The sequence below is a fragment of the Dreissena polymorpha genome, chromosome 16 (assembly GCF_020536995.1).
Source record: "Dreissena polymorpha isolate Duluth1 chromosome 16, UMN_Dpol_1.0, whole genome shotgun sequence".
NCBI classification, from domain to species: Eukaryota; Metazoa; Mollusca; class Bivalvia; order Myida; family Dreissenidae; genus Dreissena; species Dreissena polymorpha.
Window position 1 is genome coordinate 34,935,546 of NC_068370.1, and position 22,967 is coordinate 34,958,512.

The 22,967-nt window shown below is 34.6% G+C and overlaps 1 protein-coding gene across 1 annotated transcript; it reads right to left on the reverse strand.

Moving 5' to 3' along the window:
- Window positions 1–17,071: 17,071 nt before the first annotated feature.
- On the reverse strand, window positions 17,072–20,328 carry LOC127862240 (uncharacterized). Its single transcript, XM_052401281.1, has 3 exons — window positions 19,440–20,328; window positions 19,222–19,334; window positions 17,072–19,028 (listed from the first exon to the last, which is right to left on the reverse strand). The coding sequence occupies exons 1-3, from the start codon at window positions 19,612–19,614 to the stop codon at window positions 17,994–17,996; spliced, it is 1,323 nt and encodes a 440-aa protein (XP_052257241.1). The 5' UTR covers window positions 19,615–20,328; the 3' UTR covers window positions 17,072–17,993.
- Window positions 20,329–22,967: the final 2,639 nt, after the last annotated feature.

A 22,967-nucleotide genomic window follows, 5' to 3' on the forward strand; every position in this document is an offset into this window, starting at 1 on the left:
AGAATAACAGTTGGCAAATCTATTTTATTACCGCTTCTAACTTTATTTTCCGAGTTACCAAGGCCCAATTCAATAAAATTATATTAAATAAAATAAACATGTTTTACAAATTTGTTTGGCTTTGGCGAGACTTATTTCCAGCATTGAACATTTTTAGCTCGACTATTATATATGCAATATATATAGTGGAGCTATCCTACTCACCCCGGCGTCGGCATTAGCCTGCAAATGTTAAAGTTTTCTTACTTCCCCAAATATTTTCTTTGTCCCTTGACATATTGCTTTAATATTTTGCATACTTGTTTACAAACAAAACCCCAACTTATAAACAATAGCAGACAACTCTATCAAGCATTTTGTCATAATTATGGCCCTTTTTCCACTTAGAATATGCAGCATATGTTAAAGTTTGCATACTGCCCCAACTATTTTCAATGTCCCTTGACATATTGCTTTCATATTTTGCATACTTGTTCACCAACATGACCCCAACCTATAAACAAAAGCAGACAACTCTATCAAGCATTTTGTCATAATTATTGCCCCTTTTATACTTAGAATATGCATATTATTGATAAATCTATGTTAAAGTATGCGTACTACCCCAAATATTTCCTATATCCTATTACATGCTGCTTTTATATGTTGCATACTTGTTAACCAACATGACCCCAACCTATAAACAAGAGCAGACCACTGTATCAAGCATTTTTAATTCTGGCCCCTTTTACTCTTAGATAAATGAAAATTTTGCTTAAATTGCCATAACTTCTTTATTTATGATCACATTTAATTATTGCTTTGACAAAACAACACTTACCTGAATACCACAATGGATTTCACCCAAACAATACCCCACGCCCCTACGCAGAATCCCTCTTCCCCCCCCCCCAATTTTTTTTTTAACTTCTAATAAATTACCCCACCCCACATTATACCCCCTCTCACCCCCACCCCCCCACCCCCCATTTTTTTCCCTTTTTTTATTTTTGAAAGATCGTCTAATAAATTATTGAATATGAACAATTTCCCCATGAAGGCTTACGTTATAATGTCAAGCACTCGAATAGTCGAGCGCGCTGTCCTCTGACAGCTCTTGTTATTAAAGCATTTAATCGTCGTAAATTGCATAATTTATATCTCAGAAGAGATATCTAATCTTTCCGAGACTTGATATTGTTATAAAGCCACACATGACTTGTATCTTAATAACCTATATATGTTGTTAATAAAAATCATGTGTAAGCATTCTTTTCTCTGTAAAAAAAATCAATAAATAAAAAAAAACCACAGCATTGACCAATTGATTTCTGTTCAAAAGCACTTGATAAACATAAAGACATTAAAGGGACAAAACTTTTGCTAATTATGTACAAAGGACACGTATATTCCCTCGATCTTAACACATTGGCTAATAAAACCTAAATGAATTTAATTGTTAATCGAAAGCAATTTGCCGAAGCATACGTGGGAAAACATTAAAATAGCAGGATGCATAGGAATGTTTCATGAAATAAATTGTTAAACAGCGTAACTTCCATTTCATTTATTGACGCAACTATGTATTATATTTCGTCGACCTAACGTCTTGGTTTTTGTCAAAGAGAGCAGGAGATTCGGTGTATGTATATAAGTATGTATTCAAGTGAAAGATCTCCATATTTAGACACTACCAGGAAAAGTTCGTACAGAAGGGAAGGAGCAATAGCACGGTCAGAAGCAATCTTAACATCTATTTCCAAGAGCTTTGTCTTTTCTTTTGAATTTATGAGGAAAGACCAACTTTTTGTTGATATCTCTTATGATCTTGTTACCAACCGTCTCAAATTCATGAACAGTTGCATCTGACCAAGCGACTATATTGACCTTTTTGTTCGAGTAGGATCAGCTGTGTAGGGTAAGCAGGTTGTGATCTTCGTCTGCATTTTTATCGAAATTAGAAACATCGTTTATAATGTGCTTCTCAGTTGGGTCTTTGTGATGTGGACTTATAGTGTATGACGGGTCTGTAAAATCATGTTGTACTCGGATGCTATAGATATGGTCCAAAGGTCATCCCACTGCTGCGGGTTAGAACACCTGTGCTTTTTAGATGCATAATAAATGTTTGCTTAATAAAACTATCCGTCTGCTTAGCCCAGTCCAACACTGATTGCTCTTACGTTGATGTGATAACCATCAACAAACTTTCGATAAACGTCTGGGTGCGTTTCCTATAGTGTGCTCATTTGCTGCAGATAGGGGTGTGTAGAAATATAAAGTAGGATTGTCATTACGGAATTTATCGTCAGTCACAATGGCTGCTTATCCCTGTGTTGACTGTAGGCTAGAATGCAAAAAAGACACTATTCAATGTAGCAAATGTTCAGGTTGGACCCATTCAAAGTGTGTGCAAATCAATGATAATGGACTTAAATGGTGGTCTGACAGTAAACATGCGTTCATGTGTAAGAAATGTGCATTTCACAACGGGGATTACGATGCGAGTGCTGCACTCTCAAGGTATGTGTCTCTTCGTTCGTTGTTCAGTAGGGCCGGTCTGATTTTTACATTGACATGGAAAAGACGAAAACTTTATACGTGTATCAACGAAAATTCCTAGTTATGTTAGTTTTAAAATGGTGTTTATTATTACAATGTCAATATAATCCACCCCTTTTTTGTTTTTGTCCGCGATTATATGAGCCTTGTCATATATATAATTATATTCATGAGCGATTATATGATGCATGTGCGTAAAGTGTCGTCCCAGATTAGACTGTGCAGTCTGCACAGGCTAATCAGGGACGACACTTGCCGCGTAAACTTATTGGTAAGGAGGGACTTCCTTGAAACTAAAAATACCATAAAAGCGGAAAGTGTCGTCCCTAATTAGCCTGTGCAGACTGCACAGTCAAATCTGGGAAGACACTACGCACATGCATTAAGCCCAATTTTGTCAGAAAAAGACATATAAAGTTATGGCGATGGTGGTCTTAGATGTGGTGACATACAGTAAACTTATAATAATCAAGAACATTTTAAACGCTCATCATTAAAAGAGTTTGACTGACATTGCGCGAAAAATATTTGCGTGAAATCATTCGATTTCAAGTCAGTTACTTCGTACACGTGCTAACAGCCAATGTGATGTATTTCATTGCCAATGTCGGTTATTCTTCCCACACTCTGTTTTGGTTTTGACATTGTATCTTCACAAAGAAACGTAGACGTTACTATAGTTGATACAATAGTGATAAAGATGTCCGCACACTTCAAACTGACATTTATATAGAGAATAATAGGTTAGTGTTGATTATAGATCAGGTTTATCATGCGAGGCTTAGAAAACAAAAAGCACGAGCCTTGGCGAGTCCTTTTTCGTTTTCGTGCCGCATGATAAACCTGATCTATAATCAACACTAACCTATTATTCTATTTATCCCACTTTTTATTCAGTAAACTATTTTTATTTAAACAAAAGAAGTTTTCATGAGTGTTTGTCGTACTTTGATAATGACTGTAGTGTAACCAAGGTCAGTGTATTACTCCGCGTTCCAAAAATAACCGCTGATCAAATAATCATTTTTTTTTAATCAGAATATCGTTCTGTAACAAAGTGTCGAGCGTTATTTATTACAATTTTAATCATATTGAATTGCAAATCTTTAAGTTTTATGATATCAATATGGCATTAAGTTGTTATACACAAGGAACTACATTTGTTTACAACGTAGCCTAACACCACACACAATTCACTTTCGATATCAAACTATCGAGTCGATCACGAGGTGCACAATATTTCCTTCTTTGTTATAATATGTGGTTATTTCGTGACAAAATAACAAAGATTACTTGGATTTAAGCTAATTATATACATTAACATTTTGAATGTTGAAAGTGGCACCAAAGAATTGTGAGGCAAAGTTGTTCGAACTAGAGAAAGACATTTGCAAGTGAAGTGACTGGGTGGGGCGAACATCAAGATCAACTTGTTCGACGGTAGACATCGGTTGTCTAGGCTGCATTTCGGCCATAGTTTCAGTGCGTGAAGGTGAACAAGAGGAATCTGTTGGATTGTTACATTTACTTGACTGAGCAAGAATGAACACTTTTGCTGCTGTTCAACAGATATGTTGGAATAATTGGTTATGGACTGGACATTTTTGTGCCCTGTTATGGCCATGGTTTCAGTGGGTGGAATGTTTGCATTTCGAAGTTTTTGGACCAGGAATTTGCGAACTGAGTGGTTCGTTATTCTCTTGTGCTTGAGAAAGCCGGCGTCTTTTGCCATGGCCTTCAGCATCTGACCTAACTTGTTGACACCCAATTGTTGACGCAAGAATCACCGGGATGCAGTGTCATTTGTGCGTATTGCCAGGTAGAAAAGATGCTTTAAAGAAAAATCAGATGGACGCATATCCGAGTACATCTTGTAAATGAACACAGGATTTCTTGGTCCAGACGATTGTTTTCTACGGTCAAAGGGGAGCAACTCGAACTGACTTCTTCAAAGGGGAGCAACAACAACAGAACCTATTTGCATAGTGTTAAATTTACCTAATACTAGGTTTTAATGACAATAAATGACAAAAAACTCGTTTTTTGCTACTTTCCTTTGTTTTAAGGTCATTAAGATTGACAAACATTTGAGATTGTTTTTATTATTGATGCACTTGGTAAATACAGGTGACGAGGTGCGTGGGAAAAAGTAGTCCCGGTTCGGCAGTTGATGACGTCATTTCGTGCCATTGATTATAGCCTTGCCGTTGATTATAGATGAAATTTAATCAACGGGGCTTTAATCAACCGATTTCGCTGTAAAAGTGGGATAAAATAATGTTAGTGTAATAATATGAGTTTTAATGCACACCTCGCTTATGCAGTGTGAAGTCACTCAACATGTAATGGCACGCGCATTTTATATTATTTGACACTTAGAAATAATGATTTTAGCACAATCAAGCTGACAGATTCGTATCAGATTTTAATTATGTGGAATGTATATCGAACCTCTCGCAACGTTCACTGGCACGCGAACATAACCAAATTATTGCCACTATTACTAGCTATAATTACTACAGTTTGTAAACCAGTTCCGGATAACCAGCAGTTCCGAATAATCTGTGTAATAAATAATAATAATTAAATAATATCCTACTTAATGCCATATTGATATCATAAAACTTAAAGATTTGCAATTCAATATGATTAAAATGGTAATAAATAACGCTCGACACTTTGTTACAGAACGATATTCTGATAAAAAAAATGATTATTTGATCAGCGGTTATTTTTGGAACGCGGAGTAATACACTGACCTTGGTTACACTACAGTCATTATCAAAGTACGACAAACACTCATGAAAACTTCTTTTGTTTAAATAAAAATAGTTTACTGAATAAAAAGTGGGATAAATAGAATAATAGGTTAGTGTTGATTATAGATCAGGTTTATCATGCTCGGCACGAAAACGAAAAATACAGATTCGTATCAGATTTTAATTATGTGTAATGTATATCGAACCTCTCGCAACGTTCACTGGCACGCGAACATAACCAAATTATTGCCACTATTACTAGCTATAATTACTACAGTTTGTAAACCAGTTCCGGATAACCAGCAGTTCCGAATAATCTGTGTAATAAATAATAATAATTAAATAATAATAAATAATCTGTATTTAATATTCCATAATGTCCCACTTAAAAATAAAATGATAAGTGTATAAGGCATACATTTGTTAAATTTAGGTTTTATTTCTTAATATCCACATTCACACTTTGATTATGTTTTATTATTGTATTTGTTATTTACCTGTTTGGAATAAATACAGTGTATTCATTCGGGTCTGCTGGCGTTATGAGAAAGGTCATTTGATGTGAAAAGCTGGGTGTCTGACATAATTATAATAGTTTTTTTATGCACAATTCATGAAACAATGAATATATTGGCGCGCTGGAACATGATTTCTAAATCAAGCTGACATAAAAGTATCATTTTTTAATAATGTGTAATTTAATTCGCATCTCTCGCTTTACTCAACGGTCAATGGCACGCGCACTTAACAAAAGTATAAAACAATGATTCATTTAGTTTTTAATATAAATTATGTACAAGTATTATGTTATACATTGTTCGTTTGTTTTTTTTAATCAACCAGAAAGAAATAATAAAACTTTGTTACATATAAAGCGCTTTACTTTTGCAAAATGCTACATTAAATAAAGAAATAGTTTTTTTTGTTTAGTGGACGTGCTTGGCATTTTTTTGGAATACAATAGGATTTTGACCTTATACTTCATGCAATCCAATTTTTTGGGCGACAAAATTCAGTATTCTGCGCTCGGCCGCTGATGGTGTATTGTAAACATCATATTAGAAACATCATTTCTAAACTGACGGAAGCGGGAGATGCGAAACGGAAATAAAGAAATATCGGCTCGTTTTTTGATGCAGTTTCAGTGATGGCTATTGCTATTCCTGAATAAAAATAATTCTGTATCAGGTTTCTAATTATTAATGGACACAACAATATAGCATCAGTCCTTTAGGCAGTAAACCTATTTTTCGAATACATTTTTAGTTGCCCGTGTATTGACTGATAGAATAGAGATCATCACAGCAGGTTGCTAATACACAACGTAAACTCCCACTATTTTATTCGGTAGTTGAGCGATATGAACTAATAAGATACGGATCGCCCCAGCAGGTTGCTAATACACACTGTAGACTTCCCCTGTTTTATTATTGTATTTGTATAGTGTATTCATTCGGGTCTGCTGGTGTTATTATAACGGTCATTTAATGTGAAAATAGGGTTTCTGACATAATTTCAATCGTTTTGTTTTATACACAATTTATGAAACAATGAATGTTTTGGCGCGATGGAACAAGCTGACAGAATAGTATCAGTTTTTAATTATGTTTAATTTAATTCGGATCGCTCGCTTCACTCAACGTTCAATGGCACGCACACTTATCACAATTATAAAAGCATGTTTAATTCTATTTCTTTTTATAAATTATGTACAATTATACATGTTATAAATTGTTATTGTTTTTTACCCAACCAAAAATAGATTATTTGTTATATATAAAGCGCTTTACTTTTGCAAAATGCTACATTTAATAAAGAAATATCGCATTGTTTTTGTTAAGTGGACGTGCTTGACATATTTATAAAAGAGCAGTTTTGTGTAATACGATCGGCCGCTGATGAGTTATTGTAATATATACTATTATGATAAGAAACAGTAGCAGGCTGATAAAAGAACTTGTGTATTTATTGAACATGAAAAAAATCATCAACTAAAAATGTTTTGAAATTGTAAATTTGCCCAGATTAACTGCATAACATTATTCATCTAGCGGCCAAGTGCATGCATCTGCGCTCGACCGCTGTTGGGTATTTTACTTTATGCATGTTCTCGTAAAAATAATGTTGAATCTTTTTGATTCGTTTGTTACGCCATTACTTTGTTATGCATGTGAGGTTGAAAGGTTTTTTGCAAATGCCGATGATATTGAACGAGTTCATAGATTTTTGAAACGAAAACTTTGTCAAAATGAGTCAGTCAGTCAGTCATTTGGTTGTCAGTCAGTCAGTCATTCATTTGGTTGTCAGTCAGTCATTTGGTTGTCAGTCAGTTATTCCGTTAATTTCAGACTTCTCACAGCCTTCAAAAAAAAAACAATCCTGCAGCGTTGTTGAACGTTGCTCAGGCCGAACAGCAACTTCTCAAGACGTACAAAGTCCAGTTTAAACCTCAAACCATTAAAGCCGCTGACCATCAAAGTGATCCAGTTTCAATACAAATTCTGCGTGCATACCATCCAGTAGTGTTAACACAAAAATGTCCGTTAAAATCAATAGGCGATGGCAACTGTCTTTTTCGTACTGTTAGTATGTTAGTTTCAAATAAGCAAGAAAATCACATTCTCATGAGACTGCTTGTTGCTTTAGAATTAATTGAACATTCGGACTATTACAGTAATGAGAACTTTTTCAAGGATTCACGCTTGTTTCAAGCCAATTTTAAGTCTTTACTCCAGGATGCACTCACAATTTATTCTTCATGTGAGCTGGCACACATTTACGCTCTTAGTGCGGTATTGGGAAAAACTTTGAATTCGTACTATCCGCCACAGGTTGATTCATACACATCTTCCCAACCCTATAATCTTAGAATCGTTGGTAGGGGAGTAACGGATATGCATACCGATTTAACACTCATGTGGACAATGTCCCGCTTTGGTGTACGCGCTTTCAAACCAAACCATTTCGTACCGCTTGTTGACATAACCGGGCCAGATAACATTTTTGTGACAGTTGATGATATGTTAGACATTGGCCGAGCATGTTTTAATGACGATTCGCACACTGAGTTTAATGGGACACAAACGGTCGTTGTTGATGATGATGTTGATGATGATGATTGTAATGAGGATGATGATGATACTGATAATGATCGCGAAGGGGATAATGATGATAATTATGGTAAATATCATGGTCAAGATGATGATGTAGACCAATCAGTATTGTCTGGTGACAAAACTTTGTCTGATTTAGCGTCCAAATACGACTGTGTCATACATGTTGCAAAAAACCCAGGTCCAGCCGCTAATGTCATTCATGTCGACGAAAATTTAGGAAAAACTAGCGCAAATGATATAGAGAAAACTACTGACCTTGAAGTCGCATATGTAGGCAAATTAGAAAATTCTTTCCTTGAAACTAATAAAGTTATAGCTTTATTAACAAACACTGTCAAGGGTATCGACAAAATTCCACCTGGATTGAAGTCAAATGTTTATTTTGTGATGAATAATGGCGATAACCACCACAAACGTAATAAAAACAAACGATCTTCTTTCAATGATGACTGTGGAGTCTGGGACAGCAATACAGGCGCAAGTCCAAAATCTTTTTATGTAAGAGACAGTGATGGCGACTTAACTATGCTCTATAAAAGAAACGGTCAGTTCTGTACAAGGAAAAAGGAATGCGGTCAATGCGTGTACGAGCCGTTAGAAAATCAACCTGTAGGAAACGAAATTGTCTGTCTGCAAAGATATTATGTCACACTCAAGCTTGACCGACGTTACAAAAAACGAGTGTCTTGGTTAACAAACAATGGGACTTACAGTAGTTTGGCGGTTGTCGAGTACTTAGTAAACTTTCCCGAACTCGCCCCTCATGGTAATACAAAATGCACGTCGGAGTACACGAGAACTCCGCAATTAGTCATGGACGATATCGAAGCAATGATACCAAAAGACAAACCAAAGGTTATTTACAACAAGTTAAAAGATAAGTACGACGATCTCGAATGTCCCTCTGGAACGCAACAAATTCGTGACAAAAAGAAATACGTATTGTCCAAAGACCGACCTCATGCATCGCGAAATAACATCGCCGATCAAATCATAACTCTAGAAAATATGGTTACCGACAATCACGAGTTTGTGTGGTCCATTATTAGGACAAGCAATAGAACACCGACAATAATTTGTTACACTGACGAACAAATTATGGACCTGAAAAATATCTGCGCTTCTGGTCAAGCAATTTTAGGCGTAGACAAAACATACAATCTATGCGATATGCACGTGACGGTTACATGTTACAAACAAATATCTGTATGCAAAGTCACTTCAAAGGATCCTCCTATTTTCATTGGACCAATGTTCATTCATGACAACAGTGATGTTGAGACGTACGGACAGTTCTTCATTCACTTACGAATGAAACTCATTGACACACCATTAGATAAAATGGTTATAGGCACTGACGACGAGAAAGCGTTGGTGAACTCAATCTCAACATGCTTTCTCGACGCAACGCACATATTATGCACTCGACATTTATTGCAAAATGCAAAACAGAAATTGACGGACGACGCCATTATCCATTTTAAGCAATAGAGACATTGAGCCAACTTGCCATAATTGCCAAGTCTAAATGCAAACTTGCTATATCCAAAGTTCATGACGGTTGGTCAATGCAAACACAAGTTTTTGTTTGGTCACAACAAACCTTAGGCCAAATTTTCTTAGTAAACAAAAGTTGATAATATTCTGCCGTTCAGTGTTATGGCCGTTATGCAGTTAGGAATTAAAAAATGACCACTTAGTCATGCATGTGTTTTTTGCGTTAAATGCGTTAAATATAAAGTACGAGGGGGTGAATATAAACGATGCATCAGTTGTTTAAATAGATGAGATTTTCATGTTCATTTATGTCTATGCACGTATATGACTGAATACTTTAAGTTCACTTAAAGTATCCAAAGTGTTTATTTTACATGTTTTAACGGAACTTTGTACATACATACATTTTTTTAAAATGTATTTTACCCAAAATAAATGTCAGCAGATGAAATGTAATTTGGACCTTACATGTTGAGACTAAATGAAAAATCAAGATATATACATAAACACGCGTCGAAAAAATACACTAATCGTGATTTATGTAAAATTTTACAGTAGACATGCACAGATACTGTTTATTATACGAGAAAATGATATTCTGACATCCAAAATCTCGAAGGCCAAGGAGTAAGTTACAACTTACCTTACTTAAACCCAGTAAGCTCCAGGCTACGCATGCCACCCCCACCTGATCATGGCAACATATTTGTCATAGGTTTTAAAAGCGTTTGGTTTCGAATAGTTGTCACACATAAATCACAACCTCTGTTGTACTACTAGCTTCATAATTGTGGTTAAACAGGAGCTCTGAAATCTATATGCTTGGAAGAATCATCAAACGAAAATGAATTTTAACAATAACTATAGGCTTGTCGACAATGTCTTTGACGCTGTCAATGACACTGTCTTTGAGGACATCCATGTTCGTTGGATCAAGACTGCCGCAGCTGTTGTACGAAAAGGACCGGTCATCTGTGATAGAAGAAATTTTTACCGACAATCTCCGGCTGTGCAACATGAAGTGCCGTGAAAGGCTTTAAGGGGCCTTTTCACGTTTTGGTAAATTGACAAAATTTAAAAAAGTTGTTTCAGATTCGCAATTTTCGTTTTAGTTATGATAATAGTGAGGAAATAGTAATACTGAACATTTACTATGCTCTAAAATATCATTTATATGCATCTTTTTACGATATAAAACCCTGAAAATTATAAAGAGTTGTAACGCGAAACGATTGAATAATTTGGAAAGTTCTGTTGTTGTCGTTATATTTTGGGGAACTACGTGGATAAGTAAAAAAATACATCTGCTCATAGCATGAGCACGGATGGTCGAGTGGTCAAAGCGGGAGAGTTTTTACTCCAGGGGTCAGTGGTTCGAGCCCAGTTGAGGGTTACTTTTTTTCCTTTTTTTAATTGCATTGTTAATTTATTTTTTTTACTGGAGATGCTTAGGTCCAATGTTTATATTTATCAATATAAAGCATTTAATGACAAGCTTCAATACATGCCAAAATCTGTGAAAAGGCCCCTTTAACTTTATGCGACATGCGTGGATAAATTTCCATTTAAGAATACTGGTTAATTGTTGTTTTTTTTGTGTTTGTTCATTTCTTTTATTTACAAGATAAGTATTGATGCAAAGCATCAAAGGGCGTCGGGAATTTCAGTGTAAAAGGCACTCAATGAAGTTACATGGAACGATTTTTTTTGTCTACTGTAAATATTAGTATATTGGCCGATTATTTTAAACAAAATAGAAAAAGATACTGGTAAAACCATTATCTTTAATTTTGTGTTATAACCCCCAAAAAACCATTATTTATGATATTGTGTTATAACCCCCAAATAACCCCTAAGAGAGTTTCGTATCGGATTTCCCAGAAGCAAACTTGACCAAGGCCGAGAATTGCTATCGAGCTTCAGAAAAAATGGAAGCACATATTAAACATGAAAATTATTGACTTCGTCACTGTTGTTTATTAATTGAAATTATTTTATAATATAGGTTGATCCATCCCGCTGAATTCAACAATTAAAACATATACTCTCATAAAAAAAAACTTGTTAAAGTCAAATGGATATTTTAACAGGACGATTACTTTGACACAAATGTGCCATGAAAGACAGATTTGGCCTTTTTTCTACTGTTCTTACCTCTCTAATTTTATGTATTGGCTGCATTTCTAGAAGTTTTACCCCATATATAATTGCATTCACTTGTATTACGATTCCGGTATAATACGATGGGTAAGTCTTGATTTATTTTAAAATTAAACATTTAGTTACCTGTCATGGTCTTTTGTTATTTTTCAGCCTGTATTTTGAAGTAATATTTATTTATCTACAATTTTCTAATATCATCATTTAAGGAACTTTTTAATTAAAAATGACATAGATCCTCAAGAATATTGCACTTTTTACATTTTCTCTTAAAAAGGTATATATTCAGGTTTATGTCATCTGTATGATTCAATTTCTGATCTATGAGATGAAACCCTTAATCTAAAAAGATCAAATCTAAACTCATATTTAAGGACGTATGCTGCGGTTTTAATGAAAATTTTGTTATATCTATAATTTGATAGCTTTTGTAATTCTTGACACGGCTTGACCAATATATTGCGGTATGCAATGCAAAAGTAGATTTAAATCTCAATGAAAACTCAAATTATGTGTAGCAAAATCAGTCAAATTAGGATTTTAAACACACCCCCACCTAAACAAAATGTATATATATATATATATATATATATATATATATATATATATATATATATATATATATATAATTCATTTAAAGAGGCGTATCAACGTTAATAAATTGTAATTCTTGGCATGACTTAATACACTTAAAGGGGCAAATCAACGGTATAAGTTATAATTCTTGATAAGACTTCACCAATTCAATGCATTCCATTGGTATGCATAAATATACACGTATTGATAAGGAGTAACAGATTTTTGAAATTGCTATGAACACACATATGCTTGCAAAACATTGTTATGTTCACAGTTCGTGTACGATAAAAACATAATCCAATACAAGCATTACATTTTTATGAAAACGTGTATATACTACAAAAATGTTTGCATGTGAAAAGAGATATTACAGAAGGCGATAATGACGTATACGTTAAACACTCATTCGCTTCATGAATTTCGTAATCTATACTAAGTTTTTGACATTATACTAATCTAAAGTTTTTGACGGTATGTAATGTAATTATACTGAAATTAGTATTGTTTTTTTAAATCTACATTGACTCACATTTTCTAAAGCAATTAATATATTTGGAGGACGTGCGCGGAGTTTTACATATATATATATATATATATATATATATATATATATATATATATATATATATATATATATATATATATATATATATATATATATATATATATTATATTTATTACACATAGAATATGTTACATAATTTGTTAGTTGGTTAGATATACAAATGAAATAAAAATCGTTTCTGACTAGTATGACTGGTGTTTTTATTTTGTATATAACTAAATGGTGTTTCCAATTCTATAATGCGGGCCTTATCAAGTTCCCGTATGCTACACGTGGTTGCATGTCGCGTCTAAAGAAGTTCATCGTGTCACAAAAATAGAGAGAATTTAATATTGGATATTGCATAAAAAAGTACAGTTGGTTGCAGTGACATATCATATTTTAAATAAAAAGGATTTTGTACGAATGAATCTAAGTACAATTCAATACTGAAACCATTGTAAATTGGTATCCGTGTAATACGAAAGGACATATAAAAAATATGTCGCCATTCTTATGCTCTAATATTATTAAAATGTTCAACCATTAATCTATGCACACAGGAAAAGACTCCTTCGTGGATATTATTTCATACATAGGTCTTGTACCTTTTGTATTGTCTAAGATAGGCCGTAGGCTAGTGGGGATAAACGTCTTAATTAATATTGTGTCATAAGAGCCTCTGAGCTTTAAGTATCTTTTCACTGCTTTAGTTATTCCTAGGAAAATTGAGTAGTTTGGATTGAAGTTATATACTTTGCAAAAATCATCATAACTGTAGAAGGCTAAAGATTCAGTGCTCTGCATCATGTCCCCTACAGAATGAACGCCTTTGTCAAACCATGATTTGAAAAACACACTTTTGCTACCAACTGTTATCTCTGGGTTATAGAATAATGGATTTTGAAGCAAAAGCTGATGATTAAATAGTTCTTTTCTACAAAGTTTAACAAATTCTTTCAATGTATCTTTCCAAAATTCATCTTGCACCTTGTTAATCAAGTTTTCACGATAATGACTGCCGCAGTGGTATAATTTTTGAAAATCAATAATGGTATTAACAATATTTTTCCATTTCCATTGACTATTTTACGGATTCATGACCACTTCAAAGACGTTACAAATGCAAATAGATTCACCATCTTTAAACCACCTTCTGCACAGTCTTTTTATGCTCCCCGAAAATTTTCGGGGAGCATATAGTTGCCAGTTTGTCCTTCCTTTCTTCCTTCCTTCCTTACTTCATTACGTCACACTTTTGTTACAGTTTCTCATAGCACCTTCAATACTTTACCAATCTCTTTCATATTTGGCATGCAAGTACCTTGCATGGACCTTTACCTTTTGATGAGGTTTGAGGTCACTGGGGTCAAGGTCAAGGTCACCGAGGCTAATACAAGATTTTTTAGATGGTTATTAACACATAGATTAACAAAGCGCATCATCGGGGAGCATCCATCAGTTTCACTGATATTCTTGTATTACAATATTTTGCTAATTTGTGGTTTACCATTCCAAACAAGATTTTAAAAAAAAGTTCATAGATCTCTGCTTACAAATTATTTGGTGAATTTGGCACTGAAATAAAAAGATGATTTAGCACTGGTAATGCTAAAGATTTTATTACTTGAATTCTCCCTATTGGTGTTAAAATTCTCCCATCTTGTTTTAATGCTTTCGGAGCTAAACTTAGTTTTACCTATCAAAACAACTTTTGTTTTGTCGAAATAAACTTTTAATCTCGAAAAGTACGTAAATTATGACAATAAATCTAAAATTTCATTGAGTGACGCTGCAGAGCCATCCAGGAGTACTGAAGTGTCGTCGGCAAATTGTGACAATTTGTATTCAATATCTTTGATTTTCATTCCCCTACTCTTAGTATTTGATCTTAATTTAATTGACAATATTTCCGCACAAAGTATGAAGATGTAACAACTGAGCGGATCTCCTTGTCTGCAACCACGTTATGAAAATACTTTATTTCTTGATATTATTCTCTTATTTGACATACATCCCGTTTAAAACCGAGTATCCGAAAAGGCATACACATAATGCGCAACAGGTGTTACAGTAAACACAAATTTGCATGAAACTAAACTGCCGCGTACGTCCTTAAGTAAGGCTGCCATATTAAGTTCTGACATCCAAGTTTGGATAAATGTGTCATTTACTATAGACTTTATACCAACCATAAAAAAACACTTGTCTTCACCTAAACCTTGGTTTGGCCATGCATAATGAACGCCTTAGGCCTGCAATGGATAACTAACAGATTTTACCCAAGAATTTGTATTTAGTTTGTTTATTAAATTCTCAACATGTGGCTATAAATGCACTTGGCATACTTTTCAACAAATACCTTATTACATGAATGGCTCATTATCAAGGATGTTCTTCCAAGTTCCCCCTATACATGAACACAATTATTTTGTGTTTGAATTTTAACACCTTGTGGTTGTTTTTAAAAATATAAATGGCCATCCAATTGCCATTGACTCAGTTAAGTCTTCGATTTCTGACCCATATTTAAAATTGCTTAAACAAGCTGATCAAACAACTCCAATTTGGTATTATTGAACTTGTCGGAAAATTTATTTAATTTGAGTTAAACTTAAAAAGCAACCTTTGATGCTTGGTCTGCAAGTGTTGCAAAAGGTACTCCTGTAGTGATTACAATGCCTGAATATGTAAATGATTTAACAATTTCTAATGCTTGATCTTTGAACAAATTCAATATCCCTCCTAAGTTGCCCCCCTTTAAAAAAACATAACCTTTATTTTATTTGTGTAAATACATAAATTCCACATATCACAAGTTTTCTCCAACAAAGGCAACTCTTTAATTAGTTCTCCATCTGTTTCTTCCATAATTACAAGTCATCAGCATATACAAACAAACTAATGTTAGCATGCCGATATCAATTCCCTTAAAACCATTAAGCATATACTGTTCTTCTAAGTCATTTAAATAAATATATAATAGACATGGTGTTAAGGGTTCCCGTTGACTTAACCTAAAAATGTTGACTAGTTTTCCAGAATATAATCCGAAGATCAATTGTACATGCCGAGATCATAAGGTTAGCGGAGTACAATGAGGAAACCTCTCCTGTCCATATGTGAGCAACAACTGAACCTACATTCCCGAGGGGGTTGAACCAAGTCCGCATTAAAAGACTTGAGGTAGCCCACAGATTTGTGTTTTACACATACAGTAATTGAAAATGTCTAAAAGCACTGACTTTTCACGCGAAGGGTGTTTGATGTTGAATCACTCGCAACAGCTGTTGACGTAAGAAAGCTTTCATTTTTTGACAGCTATATATTGTCTTCCTTGTTGAAACTTTACCAAACACGTGTTCCTGAATAGACTTCTTAACAGTGATAATCAATGCTAAGGATTTAAATCACATAAATTTAGGTTACTTCATAAGTACACTAAATGAGTATCTAAATATGTGCATGAGCAGTGGGACCTTTGTTTAAAAAAAAAATGCAATGGAAGAGCATTCCCCAGAGACGAAAAACCGCTAGAGAAGCCAGTAACTCGAAAATGTGCACTGAAAGACCTGGTTTGTCCGAGTTAATACCGAAGGACGGTAGCCCATATGTGCCTTATGCAATCTAGAATTCCCACCACCAGTTGCTGCCCATAGTTTAATCTGTGAATAGAGCGATTGGACGTATGTTATCACGATTAGACGCTTAACAGTGTCACAAGTGCTCAAGATGGTGTGACAATATGCATGTTTTTCATTATACTGGTGCATTGATTAAGTAAAATTCGTACCATCCAAGAACTGATTCCATTATGTCATGTATGTACATATAATATGACTAATAATCGTACGTTTACCATAAAAACAAAATAATCTGTATGTAACATGATATATTTAAACACCTCATTTGTTTACTTACATAAACGTTACACACAATGTATGTTGAACATGAAGATAGATAACTCTGCATATCAGCTTATTTCAAGCATGAAATGTGGACAATGGCATCATTCACTTTTTACGTTTTAAGGCAAAATTGCAGTTTGTTATTTTCTTTAAAACTCGCTAAACAAATAAATAAATACTGTATAGGGTACAATTTATGAAATAGTTTTAGTATTCAGGAAAAATTCTCTGAAAAATCTAAAAAGACCCAATAAAGAGACAAATATGAATGTGTTAAAAACGCCCCTTTCACCACTTAGTCCTTGTCCTAAATTTAAGACATCCACCATATTATCAACGTTGCTACAGAAATAACCCTGTTACAAATTGCATCCTTTGCTTCCATTACAAATCATTTAACGGAACTATCAATGTTAAAATACTGCGTATCACACAAGCTATGATTGTCTGTTTAATGAGATTTATTATCATACAACTGAGATAAGAACTGGCCTGAAGTGATAAAAGTATATATCGTCTATTTAATTGAAATCCCGTTATTTTCTGAAATATTATCAATATTGTTACATTTTCCTCATATAAACAAAACATATACATATAACTGCATACAGGCATATACTATAAACAACGAAATGGGGTTTACATTAAGCAAATTAACTTGAATTACTAATACCAGATCAAAAAAACATAAGATGTAGGACGTTTTCAAATTCTGACGTCTTTTTTCCGAAAATATACGATCCGGTAGAAGAAATGAAATGTATTCATATCTTGGCAAGATTATATTTTAATAAAGACACAATAATGTTTAACAAACCACTATAGTTATTAGTTTGTTCAACACATTAATGGTTTTACGTCATTGCTCATTTCCTCAAACACGTTGTCGTTACTGCTGCAAAAATCTATGTCCAGCAACACTTGCAGTGTCACCGTATTCGACATCGTCTTCCACACCTCTTACATTTGTATCCGACCTTTTCTTTTGTAGTCCGATAGGATCATCGTATTCAACGCTTTCACCAGTGTTGTTACCATAATAATCAATTTCATATTGATATACTTTGGTACTTGTTTGTTGGACACACTCCAATTGTGTGTCCTCTAATGAATCAGAACCACGAGTAAGAGAGATTGGTGTCATGTATTCGTTAAGTTCTGATTCAATACCTGCACGTGCGTATTCTGGTTCTTCAGGCAATTCATCTGTACTACGACCATCACCCTGTTCTGCGCCAGGAACACCTCCTTCGTGTTTGTTGGGTTGCAATGGAGTAATTGCCTCGATATAGATATTATTGGCAGAAGTGTTTTCACCGGGAATTAAAACAATAATTTTGGTTATACCCAAATCTTTTGTAAACAATTTTGTCCCATACACTCCTTCATAAGAAGCATGGGTATACTCGGACCGTTCTCTTTCATCTGCACGTCTATAATTAGTGACATCCCAGTTTGCGGCAACATTTCTGGGAATAAGGGACACGGTAAAGTTCTTGCCGCTGGTTCGTAGCCATCCAATGTAGAACTCATGTTTTTCAATCGATTTGATTTGAATCATTCCCCGGAGTATTATCCGTAGTTTTTCATAGTCTTCAGGTTCGGACGAAGCGACATCTGACAAACTCACATCGTCAAATTTAATATCCCGTGGAAGAGCTTTGTGAACACGAAGGAAGTCCTCAATTTTTGCTTTTGGAATCAAATCCACAAAAGCAGAGTAATGCAAAGGAGTATTTTCTTTCACTATATACACGTCACCATTTCTGTCCATCAGAGACAGTTTACGTTTTGCGCTGCCTTCCAAAACTCCAAAGCAGCCAAGGCTGGTACCTTTCCGGACATTTTTGGGGACAGTTTCATTCGAATTTAAAAGCGAAGAATCGTCTTCTAGGACTATTCTCTCCGGAGGATTTCCTAAGATCTGAAACACAGTCACATATTGTATTATACACTACGACGTTAATAATAATTACAATGGCTATGGGTTATTAATTAAAGTAATTAATTTACCCAGGAAGTATCGCATTTTTGAGAATCTGTTTAGTTTGTTTGTTGTCTAAATCTTTACCAACATCATTTAAGAATCAGGACTTGTGAAAATAAAGCTTTCATACTGTGTCTATTCCGAAAAATGTTTTTCTCATTTGCCGTATGAATCCTCCATATTTAAGTGGAATGAGAAACTCTTTTCCAACAAAGTAAGCTCTTTTCTCTTGGTCAATTGCACCTGAAAAAATATGTGAATACATATATTATAATATTTTTATGTTTTTGTATACAAATTAACAGAAAGCAAATTAACAGCATGGGGGGAAAGAACACAAATCATTACCGATAGAGCTGTCTTGTTTGACTTCGATACGGACAAACTGGATTTCATGCGCCTGCTTTTCCGGAAAATAGTACACACCCCTGAGTGGGGAGTCCGGGTCCATAGTGACGAAACACGGAAACCTTGAAATCATCCAAAACCTTTTGCTTTGCATGAATGCGTCGAGGCTGCTCATTCTTGTATTCACACTTATTCCTAATGTGCTTTTGTAGTTACAAGAGTTTGCATGTAATTATCAGCACAATTAAAAACAGTTAAGAAACAGTTATTTTCTCTAAATGAATAATTGCAAACCAACTTCTCAATATATTAAATTCTCAACACCATAAGAAAAGTGTCCGCCCTTGAGTTGAATGATTTGGAAAGGTTATTATTACTCGTAGTCCATTTGCGTATCTGTTTTTCTTTTTTTACATTATGGGTAGTATTAACTTGCGTTTAAACGTACATTTGCTACATATACGTTTTTTTTGTCTTTTTCACCTTTGACAAAACTGCATTTTACCAACGTACAAGCATCGCATAAGTTTATAGTCATTTCATCGCTTTAACATTCACTGGTAAGTGTGTAATTCCACGTCTTCATTGACCATTCGAAACCGTCTCTCTTTTATAAACCAGCGCACACCAAACACACTCCACGAAGAATGTAGTCTCTTTTAGTGTAACATGAATCTTATATTTTAAATATCCATACTAAATAAACACTCTGAATTGAAACGTTTTCCTGATCTGTGAAGCGTGCCACTCTTCCTGCTTGAAACTTTATTATATGATACATTACTGATGCATACACCGTTATTTTACTACATGTTCTAACCATATCATGTGTCGCAATGGGTAAGGACTTCCTTGTAGTGAACATTTGGGGTAAACACGCTTTGCATAATTTACAAGCAGTTTCATGCACTGATAAGTAATGACTCAGACCAAGTTTACGCTAGAGCTTCAACTGCTGCAATCCTTTACGTATATGATACTTTCTTCTTAACATTTGAATGCCTCACAACAACCAGACTTCACAAGTACAAAACCTACCACTGCGCCACGCAGCCTTAAGAATTTATTAGTGAAACAAAAGAATTATGTTAGAACGCAACGTATTTTCGATTATTATTTTTTCCATATTGTAATTTCTCGCGTGTTTACATCATGTATATACCGGTGTTCATTTTGGATATGTTACAAATATTTTTTAAATCGCCATTCTATTTATTTTTTAGCAAGTCGATCTAGCACATTTATTGCACATTTTGCTATTTGATCTTGTGTTCTCCTATATCCGCTCTACTTGTGCTAAACGAATCAGAACACGCAATTTTACACGATCTTGTTGTTCTTAATTTATCAAAATACTTGTGCTTGCATTTTTTCGTGGTCATTTTCTCGTACAAAGTTAAAATGTATGAACATATTTGTATCTAGTTTTATTGATTTACACATGTATGATGGTACAGGTATGCCATAATGCAGGTCATCAATAATTTCGATGCTTTTGCTTGTAACTCCCGCACCTTTGATGAACAATTTATTACCTATGAAATCATCATACGATGCTTGCACATGCTCAAACTGCTCTCTGTTGGATGCCCGTCTTGTATGACCCACATGATTTTTGTTGGCAACACACTTTGAAATAAGAAACCTCGTGAAGATCGTATTGGAACTATCTATCATCTGTATACTTCGTTTCTAAATCAATTTGGAAAAAGTTTGAACACCACAATCAAGATGATTCTTGAGTTTACACAACTTCAAACAAAGCTTATAAATACCAAATCGTGGCAAACTGTTTAATTCATCTATCAATTAACTCACCTGTTTACTCATCCTGCAGTACTAACATGCGAACAAACTGTATTTAGTGCGATCAATGTTCCGGAAAGCACCTCTAAGCGGAGATACCTCTGTCATCTTTATGAAGAGAGGAAAGCTCGAACCTGAGCTCCTTTTGATGCGCCCTATTGACCGGAAAGTACAAGGTACCTCGACCTACTATTCCTCCGGCATTGTCATGAAAAGGGACTTTGTGTAGAGACGTTACTTGTGTGACTCAGTATAATAATGCAGTGACGTCACAACCATATCTGTTTATAGTAAGTATGAAAGTTCGAACTTGAGCTACTTAAAAAGGTGAACAACGTCTACTTCGATACACCCATCCCAATACCAGGTTTAATGCAGTGAATCGTTGAGTAAATGTTCTAGTTATATATCAGTTTACGTGTTTTAACGTATTGTGTTAGAGTCATTGTAAGGTGAAAGTTTTTAAAATGGGGAACACAGTTGAGTTGCTGCAGTGTCCATAATTATTTAAAGCATTGACGCACAAAAATATGAGAAAATGTTATGTGGCAATTATGTCGCTTACATATTCTAGCGGTCTATGTAACTTTAGTCAACTCGTTGAACATTGTATTAATCATGTATACCCCATCACATTCGTTCACCTGTTGTGGTTTAAAAAAAAAGTAGAACCAGGTAATGCGATCAGAGAAAGTTAGAAACTTCTGATTGATACCCCTGTACGGAATTTCCCGTTACATTTATTCTTAACCCGGTGACGTGTCAGGTTTTAGTAAGTGAATCATACGAATTTAAACGATAACTCAGTTGACCGTATATAAATAGCGTATTCATGTGCATGAATTAATACTATTGTTTGACGATATACAACGCTTTAGATACTAGATATATAAATGCATAACCATGTTCGAATGTGCTCACATTATATTGACAAAACTTGATTTCTACGATAAGGACCATACCGCTAAAAAGTATTTGATATTTAAATGGTCATTATGACTTAAATGTTCAATAAATGTAACACATCGCAAAATCGCATGAAAACTTTGTTTTGCGACTTATTCCTATTTGTATTGCCCTACAACCCGCCCTGTAGCGTAATGTTTTTCAACAGACCGAAACCAGTTTCGTGAACATCCAAGATATCATTAAAAGAAATATTCTGACCAAGTTTCAAGGAGATTGGACAATAAATGTGACTTTAAGAGTGTAAACAAATTTTTACTATAGCCATATAAGGCAATGTTTTTCAACCAACCGAAACCATATTCGAACTCGTCCAAGATATAATTTTGACCAAGTTTCATGTAGATCAGACAATGAATGTGGCCTCTAGAGTGTTAACAAGGTTTTACTACAGTCCTAAAAACCCATAATTGGAAAAATGCAACGCCCTCTGGCGGCCATTTTTTTCAACCAACCGGAACCATTTTTAAACTCATCAAAGATAGCATTTGGACGAATCTTCTGACTAAGTTCCATGAAGACCGGACAATAAATGTGGCCATTAGTGTGTCAACAAGGTTTTACTATAGCCATATAAGTTAAAAAGCCCGCCCCCTGGCGGCCATGTTTTTCAACCTGCCCACACCAATTTCGAACTAGTCCAAGATTTCATTTGCCCCAAATCGTCTGACCACATTTCATGAAGATCGCACAATAAATGCGACCTCTAGTGTTTTAACGAGGCAAATGTTGACGCCGCACAACAGACAAAAGGCC